This window comes from Haliotis asinina, chromosome 9, assembly GCF_037392515.1.
Source record: "Haliotis asinina isolate JCU_RB_2024 chromosome 9, JCU_Hal_asi_v2, whole genome shotgun sequence".
In the NCBI taxonomy this organism is placed as follows: Eukaryota; Metazoa; Mollusca; class Gastropoda; order Lepetellida; family Haliotidae; genus Haliotis; species Haliotis asinina.
Window position 1 is genome coordinate 6394480 of NC_090288.1, and position 20916 is coordinate 6415395.

Below are 20916 nucleotides of genomic sequence, written 5' to 3' on the forward strand. Positions count from 1 at the left end.
GTAGGACATTTCAAGACAAAAGCTTCCTTCAAATACATCACATTCGTTGTTAGAAGGGTGCCAATCAAACAAGGTGACGGAAAACGTGGGCACCAGTGACGTTAACACATCCAGTAGTTCCTAAAGGTAACACACTATCCAAAAAGCTCAAAATGGGAAGAAAATTAATAATTGCGCCTGTAAACTGTTTTGAAGAACCATGTGTCGGATACAAGGCTTTAACAGTGTGTGTACCTTCAGATTGTAAGGTGAACGTGTGTGGGTGTTAGTTTCAAGTTTAATTTCAATTTTCTCTTGAATAAATTAAAGAATATTTTAATGTATTTATAAACTTTTTTAAACAGTTTATAATTGTGTTTACTTTTAATTATCTTTAAACCACATAAAGAACCCAGGAAATGAAATCGTTGCATTCTTCAAACGTGCGAGGGTGTATGTAAGTAAAACTATGGTACCAACCTCACGTTGTTATAACTCATGCATGTGGGTAATATTTGTGCAAGAAAAATAATTTGGGGTGGTACGAACCAGGATATCTTCATTATTTTGTAGGTAAAAATGACTTCACAACCGCAGTGTATTCTCTTTATTCAAATCAAAGAGAAAAAAAATGTCCGACGCGAATACTGGACGCGGTTTTGCTTGAAAAATGAATCCGTTATTAGAATCAGGACGTGGGTACGAGTGTATCTTCATTGAAACAAATAATCAAATAATTTGAAATCAACGTTAATAATGCAACTACTGGATGTATGTTAAACATGTGTTGTGTATGTGTATCGCTTGGCAACCGTGTCACGTGATTCACACAATACTTACTGTCGTCACTTTCATCATCACCCTCGTTGCCGTCTTTATTCCTGCGACCCTTCTTCCTCCTGAAAAACAGAAACTTCCAGTTCAAAATTGAAAACCATTTAAAAACATTAACGAGGTTGTTACTTGATACAGAAGTTCGATTACCTTAAGATTCTAATAGTGTTGAAATGAATTATTAGTATTTCAATGTAATTTAAACAGAGTAAATAAAATTTAAACATTTAAAATGCTGATATTGTGGAAATATTCGTAGCCTTTTAATGGTATTCAGCTGAAACAAAGAAAACAAAAATGGAACATTTTTTATTCTGCATGATGTTGAACATGCAAAACTATACTGCCTTGCTCTACTGTATGTAGAAACCAACGACCTAACTACACTGAAACAAACTACAAACTGGAAACAATATATAACACCACACACGGGCAAGCCATAAGGAGGATTGTGTTGATCATATTTAACCCTAGTCTTGAAATTAGTACTAAAACAAGCAACATGCAACATGCATTTGTTATTCCCAACACCAATAAGCAGTCCTCGGATATGTAGATCTTTGTGTCTTCAGCTCGTAAATGTTGTTTCATAGTGAGCTATTACAACTGCATCACGCTGATAAATCAATAATAAGGTAGGACCGACAAACCAGTGGATGATAGTATGAGCAACGGTCCAATTAGATTTGGTAAGATGACATACAGTAGACCACGCCCCATGCTGTAATGACATTATGCTGCTTTCTCAAGGTAAGAACATTAAGAACTAGGAGTGTTACGAGGCCTTTGATCTTCTTATGGAAGCATGTATTAAAAGTGACTATAGAGAAGATCGATAAATTTCAATTAAGGTTGTACAAATCATATGTGTTCAATTATAACGACTGAAATATTTAAAATTGAATTGAATACATATGTAAAACTAAATATGTTAAACTTTCAATATATGCATTTAAGGTGGTCAAACTGTTACTAAGCCAATAAATACACCAGATGCAGCTATAGTATCTTCTTGCCCACAACCTAAAAATAATACATTTCCTGCAAAGCGAATAATCTGAAAAGAAAATGACATTCACAGTATATGAGGCTCGAACCCTTAGCACAGCACACAACATTGGGATTCACGCAAATAGGGTTCGGACTAGCGTCACAGCAACCGCCTGACTCACCCATCAGGACCATACTCTTCATCACTTAGACCATCCTTCCTGGGCCCTTTGGTTTTGGGTTTCTTGTTGCCGAGTTCGTCGTATTCAGACGAGGAGGCGCTGTCGAGGCCGAGACGACGACGTTCCTCACGCCGTATTTCTTTCTTACGTCTAAGATTGGAGGACAAAGGGGCTGAGAAACTCACATTCGTACTCATCGTTAATGGGATCTGTACCTACACGATCGAGAGATGTGGCTACAATGAATTCAGCAAACCTACAGACTCTGTGTGCTGGCAGAATTAACAGTCCGAGAATGTCAATCCCTCCGTTTGAAACGACGAACAAGAATCAAAGTCCACTCGTATTCTGACTCAAAACCAGTCTTGGTTTTAATGGAAAAATACACTCTTTAAAGTAACCGTGATATTAAGCCTGAACGCCTTAAGCCTGAAATGGGTGAGCGCCATATAACTTGCAAACGCTTTCTGGTGCACTACTGCTAGACAACGGTTGATACCATGTCAGTATCTTAAGATAAGAGATTTGTGTGTATATATTAAGATGTCACCCTAGGTTGCGTGACAAGGCAACCATAAGCACACAGGTTTCGGACAAAGTGGGACGGATACAACCCGGGTCACGTGACGCGAAGCCATTGCGGGTGGAGGTGAAGATCAAGGGAGATAATCCGGTAGACGAACTGGGCATAGTTACATTTAATGAAAGTATGGCATGTTAACACTTGTCGGTTGGTAAGGGGTTTCATGTCGCGGTTACTGGGCCTCGCTGGGGGTCGCGGAGAATTACTAGAGGAAACTGTGCCACAATTATACTATCCCATGTCCCACACATTCCTTCGTAGACAGAATATATCCCCTGATGGAAGATAAAATGTTACGTGATACTGACAAATGCCTCCATGTTGATCACGGCTAATCCATTACACTCGTCTTGCTGAGCGAGGTCTTCGTCCCAACGGCCCGAGATTAATGATTTTGTTCTACAGAAACCAAAATGTCACTCCCTGATATTATTCGATTGTACAAAGGGGAGAATTGCATGAAAATATAGGATGAAATGTATATTCATAAAAACAACAAATGATACAAAATATCAAGTTATGGCGAAGTAAGACTGAATAATGTCCATACCACCTAGACAGCTACTAGAGTGAGTATGGTTTTACGCCCCTTTTAGCAATATTCCAGCAACGTCACGACAGGGGACACCATCAATGAGTTTAACATAATCTACCCATGCGGGGAATCAAACCTGGGTCTAAGGATGACAACGAACAAAAGCTTTAACCACCGGCTACCCCAACGCCGCAGTTTGAAGACTGAGTGAGTTGAGTTTAAAGCCGTTTTAACGGTATTTCAGTCACATCACGACATGTCAGCATCAAGTGGGAGAAACATCCAGATGATACAGATCAAAGACATTTAGAACTTTAGCGGATATGAGTGAGTGAGTTGGGTTTTAAGCCACTTTTTAGCAATATTTCAGCAATATCACGGCAGGGGACATCGCTCATTGTGCCCATGTGGGGAATCGAACCCGGGTCTTCAGCGTGACGAACGAACGCTTTAACCACTATGCTACCCCACCGCCCCGGGGCTGACAAGTAGTCAGGACCAGATTCGAACCCATGACCATGAGTTTCTCAACTTCAACTCAATGGACGCTGGAGGCTTAATGTTCTGGGCTACACATGTCGCCTACAGCAAAAGAAACGTATACACGCTGTACTGTACACGCGCTATCAATAAAGCTGTGAGATATTTTACTCGATTTTGTTAAGAATGACACCACCACCAAGATAGCAAATACGTGATTATCCCTGTTAGAAATATAATGGACTTTGAAAGAGGCGTTTAAAAAGACTCGTTGCTGAGCAATAGCACCCAAACCAGTATTTGAAATCATGCACGATAATGGTTTAAATGCAAACACTGCCGCATATCGCCAAGAGGCGAGATTACGAGTAAAGCAATTGGAAGAAACCTTTCGATGAACCCACAACCTCTGATAAGCAGTAAGTCACGTGCAGGAAGGTAGTCGTGGTTGTTAATATTCATTCACAGCAAGATTAGAGAAAGTACAGTTATACATATGGATGTTATATATTGAGGATGAAGGTTATGCTATAGATGGGTGTTTGGGATTACAATGTATATATGGGACGGTAAATCACTGCACAACGCATGCAACAGTAGGTGCACTTTACGAACTTTTCATGCTCTGCCAACATTTCGTCATATTTGTCGCCGTATTTCTCCCGTCTTCTCTTCTCCCGTTCTGCCTTCCTCTTTGCCTTCTCTGCGAAATATTTCTTCTTCTCTTCCTCTGTCATGTTCGACAAATCAACGTCGTCATCGTCGCTAGATTCGTCGCTGAAGACGGGTTTGCTCCATGCCTTCTTCAGTCTGAGAGATAGAGTCTTATGAGTGATGATGTCTGTGCGTATGACACTGATAGATTATGTCCGATCTAGATAAATATGTCTACATTGCTGGAGAACAAGAGGGTAAGGAGCATCGAAACAGTGATGCCATTGGACCCTCACCATATAATACATCGATAACAACAGTTAGTTTATAAGGAAGATAGTCTCTCGTGCCTTGAATCATTTATGCACTATGTTATGTAAATATTTTTCAAGCCCATTGGAATATAATAAGAATGTTAACCACCTTATGGTATGTTAATTAAAAGATCGGCATCATTCCATAACACGACTTTGTGAACCTGTCTAAAGTTCAGGAGAACAATTATCTGAGGGAAGGCATTGCATTGTGGAAGGCATGACGCTGAACCTGATCAGTGGTTACAAAACAAAGTTGAAACGAAATTTCGATAGACGTTTCAGACAAACCTTCACTAAAATGTCGAATTTCAAACGTTCAGTTTAAAAAGATAAGCTGATAAAAGGTATCAGATCAGCGTGCATTAGCAGAAATAGTTCAGCCTGCATCGCCATAGACTACGAATATAGACAGGATAACACGACAACTGCAAAGGGTGTTAGAATGAGGTGCCAAACAACAGCTCGTGCAACCATTGCCGTTTTTTAACTGTTATGATATCAAGAATATTTGCAAGAGGCATATAGAGTTGTTTACATGCATCAGGGAAGGAACTATGTTGAAATCACAAATAGAATTGTTTATATGCATTATCGAAAGAGGTATGTTGAAATCAGTGATGGAATGTTTGTATACATTTTGGAAGAGGTATGTTCGAGTGAGTGAATGAGTTTAGTTTTACGCCGCAATATTCCGGCTATATGGCGGCGGTGTGTTAGTATCAGAGATGGAATTGTCCATATGCATTATGTAAAGAGATGTGTTAAAATCACACACTGAATTTGTATATGAATTATGGACAGAGATGTGTTAAAATCACGGACTCAATTCTTTTTATGCATTATGGAAAGAGGTTTGTTATGAGAAGCAGTGCAAATTTGAGATATACGTGTGCAACGCTGAGGCACGTGTTACGCCAGAGAGATATCAAAGATGTGTCAAACATTCCACGCAAGCTGATATACGTCTTTACGAACTTTTCATGTTTGGCAAGCATCTCGTCATATTTGTCGCCGTATTTCTCTCTTCTTCTCTTCTCTCGTTCCGCCTTCCTCTTTGCTTTCTCTGCGAAATATTTCTTTTTCTCTTCCTCTGTCATGTTCGACAAATCAACGTCGTCATCGTCGCTAGATTCGTCGCTGAAAACGCCGGTGTAATTCCGGCCCTTTTTCCCACCTTTCCCGCCTTTGCCGCCTTTCCCACCTTTCCCAGGTTTCTCCTTCTTCACGCGGATTTTGCCGCCTTTACCATCCGATACCGTGGTGTAGACACTGAGGGATTGTCACACATGTCATGGCTAGATATTGTCAAATGGCTAAATGATCATTGGATGTATGTCAGCAACGTAAAAACGGCTAGATATAACGGAACGTTCGTGTTTCGGTTGCGAACAAATGGCTAGTTATGAAATAATATTATGTTCGTATGTCGACTGCGTGAAAAAGGTAGATATAACAGAAAGTTTGTACATCTGTTGCATACAGATATAACTGCACCTGCCTATTCCAGCTAAGACAATTTGGCTAGATATAGCTGAACGTTCGTATATCATCTACATTAAAATTGTCAGATATAACTGAAAATTCGTGTCATCTACGTACAAATGGCTAGATGCGTATGTCAGGTATGAAACAATGCCTTGATATAACAGAAAGCTCGTGTGTAAACTAAGTTCAGATACAGGCTAAAGTGCAGTTCTCGTTTGAAGAAGAAAATGACACGTTTCCATAAATGAAGTAAATGTTATAACTGGTTATGTACAACAATGACTGACATCTTAACACAATGTTTGAAACCCTGTATCCATTACAATCAACCTACACATCTACCCACATCTACACCAGAACAGAAAGACCCCAGAGATATCCATGTCAATGCTAACACCATTGTTAGTTGACTGACAACACCTAAGGGTGTACAATAAAATTGGGCGACAATGTTACCCGAACTAAAGAGCAAAAGAATGTTTACCTCTCGGTTTATTTTATGACATTTGATTTTCAAATAAAACACCTTTAGTCAGCGATATCAAAACAAAACGAAACTGGCACTTAATGATTGTTCCCAGAATACTTCAACATGATTTTATTTTTAAGACTTTCCGAAACTTAAAAAAGTAGATATTCCGATAAAACACTACTGGCATCTATCACTGCAATAAGTATCTTTGCTTCTTTACGAAAATGTACACTTGCTCAGGATTGTTGGGTTGCAAATTTTTTTCAACAATCGTCATTGAACCAAAATATTGCTTACACCATGAAACTCATCTATAGATTATAACTTTTGATTGATGAATAATTAAACATAATCATATTTTGATTTTCAATTCCAAATTCCGAACTCGGTATAGTTGCTTTTGCCCTTCAGTATTTGAAACAAATGAATACTTAAACCATGTCCGATAATCCACGTTAGTAGAAAACAATACATCTAAAAAACTAAGGCATAATCGAAACTTACATTGTACATTAGTAATGAAAAAGGAGACGAATTTCAAATACTAAACAATAATTCAGATTGAAATCATACCTTTCATCGTCGGAATTTTCTGGAAAAAGTGTAAAATATTAATGAACTGAAATGTCAAATGGATCACATTTGTCACGTATCAAGTTGATTATAGTTTCATACGTTGGACAGTTTAAGAAATAACCGTTTCAAATAAATAATGTTGCAAATTCTCAAATAACAACAACGTCGAAGACGAATAAACATCCATCAAAATTATGGTTACGTGATGTAAGCACAAAGAGATAATTACAAATAACATTACACTTCTTTACAATTTTGTTGGAACAATGTTTATTTCTGATACAATAAAAGAGTTGAGGTAAACGTGGCTATTAATGTGGCATTCAAGATTTTGTCGTTTATGAAGCCTTAAACACGCACACCGGTTTTATATATTGTGCTGGCTTGTGCAGTCCCTGTGGTAGCCCAGTGGCTAAAGTGTTGACCAGGGTTCGATTCCCCACGTACCATGTTGGGAATCGAACCTGAAGTTTAACCACTAGGCTACCTTAAAAGGCACCCACATGAAAAAGAGATACACAGTCCCATCAAGTTATAGTGAAAGCTACACTTACCAGGACTGGTGTAGTCCTCGACCTTGCCATGGCCGATGACGTTGCCATGCTCGTCTCGTATTCTCTTTCTCCTCTTCCTGTGATGTGTACCGCCTGCGCTCACGTCGCTGTAGTAGCTGTGGTCACTGTCGCTGCCATGTTGACGCCGTTCCTTCTTCTTCTTCCGGTTCTTTGCTCTTCCTCCGCCAGGTTTATCACTGTCAGAGCTGTGGTAGGACTCACTTGCTGAATATGTACCGTCAGCGCGTTTACGACGTCGTTTGACGTGACGCGTGCCCCCAGCACTGACGACGCTGTAGTAACTATGCGCGCTATCTGGACCGTGTTTCCGCTCTCGTCGTCGACGTCGTCGACGTGCTTGACCATCCTCATCTTGACTGCTGTGGTACGATTCAGCTGTTGGAAAGTATTACATTGGATGAGATAACGTGAATTTGGCAATGTGACTTCATGTTAAAGTTAATAATTGAATGCAGCTACTATACCACGTAGTATTTGTTACTACACATTCTCGATAAAACACAGACTCTAGTACTTTCTGTTGGGTTGAGACCAATCTGGGATTCGAGCTGATCTCCAGTACAGAGAGTAATGTGATTCACCAGCAGTCACGGCTTCCGTGAATGGAAGTCCGGACAACTGGACAGGTTTGACCTGGCACGGATCCCACCTCCCAAAACTTTGAGAAAGTATAATCCTAAATGTCAGTGTGTATTTCAGCATTGAACTAGTCATGACTGAATCCGGCAAACCAGTGATTGATATCCTGAGCATCATCCAAAGTTGTCAGGATGCAATGACAGTTGCCAACCAGGTCATCTAGTCCAACAAAAGATACTGAACAGCAAAAGACGCGCAAATTCAAATGAAATCTCATAGAAGTAGGCTTGTTTATGTCTTCTATTTAAAAACAACTTGACAAAAAGCGGAATTGCGTGGTTTTTTTGTTCAGTCTTGCTGCGCCTTTCATGATTTTACAAAATTTCTAGAAACAGGGGACAAAAAAACCCCAGATTTCACCAAGAATAGTCTCGATACCGTAATGATTCCGGTCTGTTTAACAGCATTTCCATTTGTTCTCCAATACAAAGTTTCGCCTTGACCAGATGCCCTGTAATGAACTAAAAGTGGCGTTCTCCGGTCGTGTTAATAAGATGTTGTCAAACGCAAGATCCAGAAAGGTCACTCTTACTCACCGTCGCTGTAAGTGCCATCCGCCCTTTTCCGCCGTCGTGTAACGTGACGTGTGCCGCCGGCGCTTCGGTGACTTTTGTAACTGTAGTCGCTGTCGCTGTCAGCGTCCCTCCGCCCAAGTTTCCGTCTTTGTCGTTCCTCCGGCGTCTCCTCTTCATCAATCCCCCCTCCCTTACCGCCCCTTCGCTTCCCCCCTTTACCCCGAGTCATGGACGCAATGCCGCTGTCGACGTCAGATTCTTGTTGTCCAATTTTTCTGAAAGACGTAAAATCGTTATACCTTTAAACATGTGGGAGTAAACAGCGACATCGATCTGCGTGTCTACCAATGTATAAAGCCCCAGGTATTCAGGGTCTGCATACATCCCCAAGAACTTATTTGTGTCATACGAGTCGTCGTCTACATAGATCGAACTGTCAGGCTTGATGACTTGGTTGCACCCCAACGATGTTGCTGATATCAACCACTGGTTTCTTTCCATTAGTGAGTGAGTATATTCTTATGCCGCTTTAGCAATAGTCCAGCAATATTACCACGGGCCAACCAGAAATGGTCTTCACAGATTATACTCATGAGCATTCGACCCGGATTTTCGGCGGAACGAGCGAACGCTTTAACCTCTAGGCTACCCTTTGACTGTTTCAAACTAAAATACTTACAGACCGTCTTAATCTAACTCAAATATTGGTTTAAAACATCAGATCAACCAATATATATTGGAGGAATTCACTGAAACCTATCACTGGCATGTTGGATCCAAAGTTCATTCTTCTAAGTGAGTGAGTGAGTTTAGTTTTACGTCGCACTTAGCAATATTCCAGCTATATGGCGACCATTCTTCTAAGGACGATGGGGTGACTAAGTTGACAAAGTATTCACTAATTCCCATCCTGATTTAAGTCTGTCGTAAGAAATATGTATTGAATTTTGTTGAAATGGCACTTTACAATAAAATGCATGAATTGTTGAGAAATTCTCGGTGTGCTTACAAACAGATAATGCATTTGTATTCACAACGTCGTTAAATCTGGTCAGTTTAGACCAGTATTAACCGCCTCTCTATTAGCGCAGCTGACTGTTAAAACACACTGCACAGTGTCATGAAGAGTTGCCATTCTCAAACGTCTTTTTACGAAAGAGCATGTGCCAATAAAACGATTCATTGAAACCATAAGAGGACGCCAAGTAAACCAGGGAGAAAAAGAATGTTGAGTTACTTCGTCAAAAATCTCCTCACCCAACCAACTCGGATTATTTCTTGTGGGTTTTTATTTGTTTATATTTTGTTGTTTTACACTCAACTCAGCCAGTGTTCCAGGTGTATAATAGCAGTATATAAGTAATCAAATCTGGACCAGACAATCCAGTGACTGACATCATGAGCATCGGGATATTGTTATACGGTGAGGCCTGAATACGCGATCTCAACTGTCACCTCTTATGGCAAGCATGGGTTACTGAAGATGAATTCTTTGGTGGTGCCTCAGGATTTATTTATGACATATTTCATTCAAGCGGACTATTCATTTACTATTTATTCTTTATTTTTGAGCGGGGTGGTAATTAAGGATTCTAGATTAAAATCACTTTATACATAACGAACAAGCGTTAAGCATGCTTCATATTATGCACGTATAAGCTGACAAGATACCTACTTTTTGTACTTCTTCCCTGTGACGGGGTCGACAACAACCTCATAGACGACGCCGTCTTTACCCACCAGGCGGGTTCCGGGTTTTGCTGAAAATAGACAAATGACCTAAATGACTACTGCGTTCCCAATAGTAACATATGTCGCATGGTAATGACACTGTTGCTGGTCACTGATTTCAGCATACACCTGCTGTGGTCCCACGAATAAAGGTTCCTATTCTGAAATATTTACATCTGCAACATAAGAAAACCATTGAAGCCAAGAAGCAGTCTAGACTCATCATTCTATTGTGGATTAACTGTTGGATTCACTTTTGAACGTATTCTCCAGTGTGTTAGAGACAGAGGGGTCCTTACCAGCCTGGACTTCAGGTTCATCTGTGGCAGAGTACACAGTTGACGCCTTCTCCCAGTCCTCGATTATCTCCCCTTTATCCAGCTTGATGAACTTCTTAAGAAACTCTGGATCTCCTCCAGATTCCTGGAACGCCCTGAACTCATCCTCGGTCAGAAGTACCTGCTTCTCAATCAGCCGCCCGCTCTTTGTCCTGATATAGGTCTTAACCACCTGGGAATGCAGAGGGTATTTCGACGTTTCACAAATATGATGGATATTAACTGATTTAAATTGCCTTATTATTACTTCCATCCGGATACATATCATTCTCACCCTCCTCCTCCTCACCCTCCTCCTCATCATCATCATCAATGGTTGTAGTAAAAGTAGGATTAGTTGTGGTAGTTATGTCATTCTTATTTCTATTACAGTTTACAGTTCTCATGCTCCCTCTACACGCAGCCAGATATCGAATGGGAATTCTCCGAGGAAGCACTGTCTTGCTGAACCCATGACTCCAGTAATTTTGTTATGCACACGTGGAGACCCTGGCACTGCAAGCTTTTTTGTCAGGAGAGATGTGTTCCTGGAATCAAATTCCCCTACTGTCCTTTTTGAAAGGCATTTAGAAGTTGGACGAACATGAATACATCCTGTCGCTTCAAATATTGTTAGTGAGAACCACTGAAAATTCTAATAATTCTATAATTCTAATTACACTCTGACGGTTTCATATGAAAAGTGACTGAACAACAAAGAGGAGGTATGTCGTTTCCCTTTTCAAGTCAGTCAGTATCATGCAAAATAACTTCCTCAACTTCTCAAAACATACGCTCACTGCGGTGGTCTGCCACAGACCTTTCCCTTGAAAAACAGAACGTGAAAAACTCGCTTTGGTGACAGATTTTCTGTCAAGCGGTACAGAACAGTCATTAAAATCAACATCAACACTTAGACATTGGCTCTATAGAGAAACCTCACAATGCCGTGTTTCCAACATAAAGCTTGACAGGCTTCACAAGAGGATCATCACATACAGACACGAGTGCAGAAGTAGATAATAACATTCTACCATTAGGCGCCTCTACGTTAATCAAACCATTCTTGATACCATTATTAACTAGCGGAAGAGCGAGAGAGGTTTATCATGATACAATTGTGTTTATGGTTGTTGTTGACAAGGTAGCCTTACCTTCATTGGCTGCCCGTCAGGAGCCTTCTCCCATGATTCTATAGTGTCTCCGTCTTCTGGCTTGAGGTACTTCTTTAAAATATCGTTCGGATCTCCACCTCCCCTTGTCATCTTGTCGTAGTCATCAGCGCTGACGTAGATCGTTTTCTCTATGATGCGACCGCTCTTGGTCCGTACCTTCGTCTTGATAGCCTTCATAGGCTCCGCGCTCTGCCAGGACTCCAGCGTCTGACCCTCCTCCAGAGGAAGATACTTCTTGATTATCTCACTTGGGTCCTTGCCATCCCTTATCATAGCATCATAATCGTCCTGTGATATCATTATCACCTTCTCAATCAACCGTCCACTCTTTGTCCTCACATACGTCTTCACTGTCTTCATCTTGGCTTCTCCCCATCCTTCTATCTGCTCACCGTCCTCGGTCTTCACGTACTTCTTGAGGACATTCTTGGCGTCTACTTTCCCCGCCTTGATGTCCTCGAAGTCCTTCTTCGACACATACACAAGCTTCTCTATGAGACGACCACTCTTGGTTCTCACTAATGTCTTTATAGCCTTCACTTCTTCCTTGTCCCAAGACTCCAGTCCTGCTGCTTCATCTTTGTTGAGGTATCGCTTGAGGATGTCCTGTACATTTTTGCCCTGTTTGAAGGCCTCGTAGTCTTCCTCGTTTAGAAATACGATACGCTCTACCAACCGTCCACTCTTGGTGCGTATGTATGTCTTGATTGCCTTCACATCTAAAACAGGGAATCAAGATTTTTACTTGCTTGCTTGCCTGGGTTAGGAGATAAATGTAAGAATGGGTTTCATTCTCATGTGTCGGAAGAGGAGGTGTATTTAGCGATGAATTAGTCACAATGTATGACCTGACTGATTGTATCATCATGGTTGCTGAAGCTGAGGCCCATTGTTTGCTTTGTCCGGACTATATCATGTTAAAACATTCGAGAGTCAACAGCACAGCTAACGGCAGTGTTGGACAATTCATTCATTTATTTGTTTATGTATTCTTTCATTCATTCATTCGTTTGTTCGTGTATTCATTGAATCATACTTTCATTAATTCGTTTGTTCATTCTTTCATTCACTCATTAGCTTCTGTGATAAGACGCAAGTGCCACTTGAATCTGATACTTTTACGAAAGATAAGTGTGTAAGATCTTTTATTCATCACTTACTACTTTCTTTGATCGCCTCCAGGCGTTGTTGCCTCAGCAACTCACGTTGTCTCTGAAATATAAATAATAGAGTAATGGGGTAGTGAAATGAATTGACATGCGTGTATTCAGTAAATAATGAAATGTTATTATGTATACTGCCAACAAAAGAAACGCAACTCTGGCTTTATGTTGACTTTTTTTAAATATAGAAGACATACATAAACATGAACGCTATGTTTTATGAGTTTTCATTTTTTTCGAAACTTCCGTTTCTTTTGCTGTTTAGTGTGTTATGACTCAGACCATGTTAGACCCTTATCGTGCAGACCGCGAAGATCCGGATTACAATTTGTCTTCATCTACCCATGCTTGTCATCGAGGCGACAAATGGGATCAGGTGCTCAGGCTCTGTTGACATATCGTTTGCCAATTACATAGATATATGCTCATGTTGTTGATCACTGGATTCGATGGGTTTCAGACCGCCGCCATATTGCTGGAATATTGCTGAGAGCTTCGTTAACAATAGCCCATTTTTATGCGTGCAGGCATACAGTGCTTGTGGGTTCGAATGCTATATCCCCTCTTATTGTGGTTATGGGAGTGTAAGTACCACAGATTGGTCGCGGATTTCATCGTAACGGTAAATCACTCTGATCTTTTCTCATCATACCGTGACATAACTAGAATACTTTGCAAAACATAACTAAACGTACTCCCTTACTAAACGAAGCGAATCAGTGGATGTGACCATACGTACAAGTAAGAATTGTATGCGTGCGCTACTTTGAGATAGTTACGATAGATTCCATATGATTTTCGTTCGTCAAAATAAGGTTTCTTGAGCAAGTCACGTAGATAACAGAGAAAGGCATGGGGAGGTTATTGATCTTGCTGATGCCTTAAATATGTTTTCCCGATCAAAGTCCTTGAAATACTGGAGACGACTAGAACCCTTGTTGTAGAGTTGATATTGATTTTCAAAATGTCGCTGGAAGTCGCCAGACCAATACATTGAAACGTATAGCTACTGACTCACTGAGGGACATTATGTTGTAAGTAAACATGCCTATAGTGAAACTCTGTGGGTTATATAAGCAGTGTTCGCTTCATTTATGATCAGCACAGGTGGAACATCCGTACCTGTATGAGGTGTTCTGGGTGTATTGGTAAACATATCGTGATATCTGATGAGACGGAGGAATGAGGTAATGTAAGTGTAATCTGTTGCTGTTGCTGATGTAATCACGTGATGGTGATGATGTGATAGTGTGCTGATGGTGGTGATGATTGAGGTGATGTGATGGTGTGGTGGTGGTGTGCTGATAGTGTTGATATGATTGTGTTGATGTGGAGGTGTGATGGTCATGGTGATGATGGTGGTGATGATGATGGGATGATGTGAAGGTGATGATGATGATGATAACAACGACGGGGTGATGATTGTGGTGATGCGTTGATGGATATAACTGCCGTGAAGTAATAGAGTGATGGTGGTGGTGATGTAAGCGTGATGCTGTTGGAGATGATAGTGATGATTGTGATAATTTTACCTGCATCTCCAGCTCTTCCAGAAGGCATTTGATATACCAGTAACCATGACGATAGCCTCCACCTACTCGGATGTATTTGTGCTGGAACATAAAAAAGTATCGTCATATGAAATAAATGAAAGGAAAGATTTTGAAAAGATAGCGAGACCAAGGTATATTTAAATACTGGTATTATCTACAGCAACAATGAAATCGTTTTATCTGATCAAATCGCTAGCCTATCCCATTCACAGACGTGCCATACCAAGCTAAACAATGATTGCTCTAACACATTTCTGTGAATCCGGAGAATAATTATTGCCAAAATTACGTTGGCGGACAAAAATATTGTTGAATATCGGCCTCTCATTTAATGCTTGCACTGGGCAAACAAATGTTTCATATGTGTTTTAATTAAAAAGTGTCGTATAAAGGATTGTTTTTTGAAGTCGTAAACGAATTCCAGATTTTACAAAAATAAAGTCGAAAATGTCCAATTTGGCTTGAAAAGAGGAAAGCAAAATTTGTTGACCAAGATTTAAGATTGTCATTACCTGACATTACATTTAAATTTGATTTTCATTATCAAATGCTTCAAACTGAGAAAATTGATTCTGTAATTTCCATGGCAAACATGAACTCTAAAATACTCAATATTACACGGACAGAGTGTTAGCAGCTCTCTGTGCTCTTCCAGAAATATTGACATAAGACGTAAGCCAGTATTTACAAACTGATGAAGAAGCCGGAAGTCGATAAAACGCCGTCACCCCTCGTTGACCAAGAAAGAACATTAACGAGACCAGAAAGCCCCGCGTTGCACAAGAGAACATTTAGCAACAAAGAAAAAACCCACACGCGTTCACTCCAACATAACAGAAGCGAAGGCCAATAGGGTATTCTCAAGGTCGCGCTAATTCTGATCAAATACATGGTATCTTTGAAGTATTTTCTTCTTGCAGCAGACAGAGAGTCCCCAAAACAAGTCACAAATTGTTAATCTCTTCAACTGTAACAATTAAGGGCTTCATGTTTTCTTATTTGCTTTCGAGGTGGACAGAATGCAAATTTTGTCATACTTAAAACAACTTCAGTTACCCATCGTACACGTCTGTGTGCCTAATCCCCAAATATCATCAGATTTAATTTGGTTAAAGAAACGAAATCCGTTTGTGTGGGAATAAGTTCAACGATTTTTTTCAGTTAGGTCCGCTCTGAATTCATGAGCTGTGGCATTTAATCACAAAAGATTCTGTAATGACTGCAATTGTGAAAGTCATTTGGCTTTTGAGAAGTAAATTCAATAACATACCGATTCGCATTTCTTGTGCGGGACTCTGAGCAGGCATTTCAGGCACTCATCAGAAGTACTCTGAAACAAAGAATTCCATGAAGATTTAATACATACATATTAGTTAAATTGTCCCAGCTGGAAACAACCATGAGATGGTCACTGAGACACGGGAACATAGTTCTGCTTTCATGGTAAAGAAGTTAACTTCCTATTTTCATCTGAATTACCATTTGTTCCAGCACAGGAAACGGTAAACAGAGATCGATTTTCTCGAGTGTGCATGTATCGGGTAAGATTACAAAGATTTAAATATAAAAATATGTCGTCTGATTTGATTTATCCTAACCTTTTGAACTTGATTGCATGTTACACAAAATCTGATATTTGATATGTTAAAAGGCCTGTGTTTCTTTAAACCTTTCATCGTGGGCGGTCTTAATTACATTTCAACTAAGAGTTGTTTGTCTTCGTTTGGGTTACCTCCCTTACCTGAGGCAAATACGGAGAATTGGCACTGACAACAGAACCGGAGCGAGGTGTTTGTCTGTACTTCGCGGAATATCTGGCACTAACATCCGATGACTGTCGATTCTGAAACGTGAAAAAATTTCAAATCAAACTGGAAATTTAGATTTACATACTGCTCCATTCCCTATCATTATTTTCTTTGTATCAATAAAGAAAGTATCCTATAGATCCGAGTTAGGATTGGTCTTTAGCAAACCAATGCTTGTCGTAAGAGACGACTAACGGGTGGTCAGGCTCGCTGTCTTCGTTGACACACGCCACTCTCCCAAAGAGAGTAGTTTATGCTCATGCTGACTGTCTCGTCCAGGCCCAATTATTTCATAAGAAATGATTTTAGACGGTTGAAAATAAAGTGATACATTATATATACGTATCACCATTTACCTAAAAAAGAAAGCGAGGCCATTCGGCGTCCATATTTGGAAACTATGTCTTACCGTCAGACAATGTTGAAACAACTTGTCGACTTGACAGGAACTTTCTCCTCGCATGAGTGAGTGACTTGAGTTCAGTGTCGATTTAAGCAGTAGTTTTGTTATGTGAGGTTAGAACAGGATGATATGATTATTATGGGATTATAGGATATTTATATATCCATGCATAATACAGATACATGTATTAGGGGTTTACAGCTAGAAACATGGATATGGCGCTGCAAACCAGAGAATCAAAGTCACACGATAGTCAGATTCTGTCTCAGAGAAGGGAGACAACTCTTAAGGTGGAATTGCGATACTTTTCATCACACGGTTGGTTATACCAATCAATCGCCGATGCATTGCAGACTAAAAGACCGAAATATATGTCTCATATTCGCATCAAATGTAACACCATCGAATAACCAATTTTAATGTTTCAGGCTTAATCAGACGCCTTCAATACATGTACATAGGGGCATACTTTCTTTTGTCCTTCAGTTTACATTAACTGTTTCTTTGAATGGAAGGTTTCAAAAGATCAAGAATCACGATGTACAGTTAGTATGAAGATCTGTATGTAATCCAGACTGATCAGTTTTAATCTGGAAACATATTTATAACCTACCACAAACATAAAACCCGATCTTCGACCACACCAACATGGCGTCAAGTCACATTCCTCACAGTAAGCCGTTCAGTTATAGATAAACTTGACCTCCAAATGACAAACACTTTGCATGTTCTTGATTTGTCTGCGTGGAAATAGTACACGAGGAGATGACCATAGCAACGTTATATATCCTTCTTCACCGGGAGTCCATTATATGGAGTCCCCAGCCGTGAAATTAGGTGTACATGAGCACAAAGATATGAGTGATAACATACGTCTCCCTTGACTGGGTTACAGGGTACCCACACCCGCTAGGTCTGGCACAACGGGTGGTAGCGGAGCAGGTTAGAGTCTCCTGCTAACAGACGCTTCGGGGTGACATTTACACCCAGAAATTAAGTTCCCCTATTTAAAAATAGATACCTACAAAAGCAATCATTGAAACACACAAAGATTCATGAACCATTCAGACCCAGAGCTGATTCAATGTAGACTTGACTAATTAATCTCGACTTGAATAAAAATCTATACTACGCATCAAAATTTTAGATTCACTTAATACAAACTCTATATGGTTACATCAAAACGAATTTCTCCACTAACTTGTGGGAATCAAGTGCAAACTTCATACAGATGAACTGTACGAGAATCATATACCAAATTCTTTAAAAGCATATGCAAATATTCGTGCATGTGAACAGTTGTGTTCTGGTATATTTGTTACAAATTCGAAACTTTTCACCGAGTTTCATCAATTATTGAACTCATGACAATAATCTTTACGAATTACGAATTTGTTTTACATCAGTTCATATGTAGCCAGAACCTATACTAAACAGTATGGGCAATGTCTTACACAATCTAGTTTAGAACAGTTGACTGAAGTAAGTGACTAGATTTACACTAGTGAGTCTCAACTTTTGATGAGTAGTATATTTTAGATTTATTCCCTAGGGTCTGGGAAACCGACTAAAGATGGTTAGTCTCAGAAAATACATATGTTTCTTGATAGTAACAAACGCTGGGAAAGAGCAATTTTGAGATGGAAGTTACTAAGGTCTGTAATAATCGAATCCGGACCAGACAATCTCGTGACTGACATCATCACCATCAATCGGTGCAACTGGGATACGGTGACATATGTCAATCAAATTAGCGAGATTGACCACACGATCCCGTTAGTTGTCTCTTACAACAAACGTGGATTTTGAACATCAGTTCTAATCCAGCTCTTCATGGGTGAGTGAGTGAGTGAGTAAGTGAGTGAAACGTAGCTAGGAAGCATAAGCATTGTCCAGCTAGACAAGTCATGAAATATACAAGCTATATACCCCGGATGCAACCGAAATGAATCACGGGTAATCCAAGAGCATGATGGTCACGTGACAGCCTCATTGGCTAAACATATCCATATCCATCATTTCTTTCAAACAGAAAAAATATTAATTACCATTTATGCTTCATCTCCTTGTTGTACTGCCATTGTATAATCCCTCATTAAAGCAACATGCACAACTGAACAATACTTTTCTATTTTAATCAGTAAACATATTATCATGCTCGTATCTACTGTCAGTCTGTGAATGATGGTCGTGTAAACCAAAGGCATACAGGCGTCAAACCGGCGTGTTAAAACTTTCTGCACTTCCCGTCTAATAATGGGCAATAAATAGCAACTCCCACACCATTCTCACATAACTGATTACTTGTCGAAAATACATGTCTTAAGCCCAAAGGACTCCTGTTTACATGTACTTTGTCAATCAATCTAAGCCCATGGAAAGGACTTGGAACAAAGACTCACGTGGCAATGCAATCAGTGCTTTTTTGTGAAACATTTTTCTAGTCTGACGGTTGGTTACCAACATCAAGTTAAGTATGAAGCAGAGAAATAAATTTTCGTCTTTTACACACTTTTCTAGACTAGCAGTTTGTTGCCGAAATAGTGTTATGTTGAAGGTAAATTTTTCCCTTTTACATTTTATAGACTAATATATCTAATGAATCTTCTGTGGCATATTTTCGAAGACTAACATTTATCTATGAGAATAATGTTATGTAAATGGAACATTTTTTCAATCCTTTTACACTTTTCTAGACTAACAGTTAGCTACCGAAATATTGTTATGTTGCGGGAGAAAAAAACATGTTCAACTTTCATGTAAACGATGCATTTTCCTCTTTTACATTTCCTAGATTAACATATAGTTTAAAAAATGTTATGTAAATGGTGAGGTATCCCTTTTACATTTTACAGACTAACAAATAGTTACCGAAATAGTGTCACGTAGAAGGTAAATCTTCCTCTTTCACACATATTTGCTGATTAACATTTAGTTATCGAAATAATGTTATGTAAATGGTAAATTTTCCTCTTCTACACATATCCTAAGACTAAAACATTACAATATCACGTAGATGGTAAAATTTCCAATTGTAAATTCATTTACCTAGACTTATGGGAACTATATAGCTAACAGTGGTGGTGAATAGATGCTGTAAGAGGTGAGAAGGGGTAAATGGAGCGGTGATTACTTCGTGATGTATACATACGTACTCTTAAGTATGTCAAGGATAACTATACATGAGAAACTCCAAAAGGTACATGCAAGTGTGTAGAATCGGGAGAGAATCGATGCTGATTGACAACTTTAAGTCATATGTGTGTCAGATTGTATATCATAAGCATTGATCTACGGGTCCTGATATAAGCAGTTTCAATCGGTGCGATCAGCCCATTAAGATGATTACAGACGTGTATCTAACCGTACAACAGATATAAATCGCAAAGTGCTCGATCAGTTCGTTATCAGTGTAATATCCCGGGGGAGTTGAGGAAATTTGGATTTGGTTAGCTTGATTAAGACTTCACGCATGATAGTTGAAATATTCATTAAGCGAGATAAACATATTTGCCACATGAAAGTATGTTTCATATTCTATTAAATGAAACGTAATGATTAAAATAAACGGGCCAGAAAACACAATTATTTAGTATTCAACGCGACACAACACTCGCCGACACCTGTGACCGATTAATTCATTTACCGCTATCTGCCTTTTACACCCAAATGAGAATTTTCTGGCCGTAAGGGGCGGTGTGGTAGCCTATTGGTTCAACCGTTCGCTCATCACGCTGACGAGCCGGGTTCCATTCCCCACATGCTCTCAACGTGTGTAGTCCATTTCTGGTGCCCACCGCCTTGATATTGATGAAATATTGCTGTAAGTGACGCAAAACCACACTCACCCACTCTTGCGTTGATGTTATATATCCACATTTATTCAACAGTACTACATTAATTCTAAAATACCATACCATTATAAAAAATACCATGAAACACCGAAGAAC

The 20916-nt window shown here is 39.6% G+C and overlaps 1 protein-coding gene across 1 annotated transcript in view; it reads right to left on the reverse strand.

The window, feature by feature from the left end:
• The window catches only part of LOC137296159 (ankyrin repeat domain-containing protein 11-like), a 74140-nt gene that overhangs the window by 24376 nt on the left and 28848 nt on the right, over positions 1–20916 (reverse strand). Inside the window, exons 3-16 of the mRNA XM_067827860.1 lie at positions 16497–16598; positions 16026–16085; positions 14735–14815; positions 13200–13251; positions 12019–12758; positions 10847–11057; positions 10492–10576; positions 8838–9091; positions 7642–8037; positions 7085–7103; positions 5530–5823; positions 4199–4393; positions 1986–2135; positions 820–878 (exon numbers count right to left, since the gene is read on the reverse strand). Coding sequence (XP_067683961.1) covers positions 820–878; positions 1986–2135; positions 4199–4393; positions 5530–5823; positions 7085–7103; positions 7642–8037; positions 8838–9091; positions 10492–10576; positions 10847–11057; positions 12019–12758; positions 13200–13251; positions 14735–14815; positions 16026–16085; positions 16497–16598 — 2698 coding nt within the window. The remainder of the gene's footprint in view (positions 1–819; positions 879–1985; positions 2136–4198; positions 4394–5529; positions 5824–7084; positions 7104–7641; positions 8038–8837; positions 9092–10491; positions 10577–10846; positions 11058–12018; positions 12759–13199; positions 13252–14734; positions 14816–16025; positions 16086–16496; positions 16599–20916) is intronic.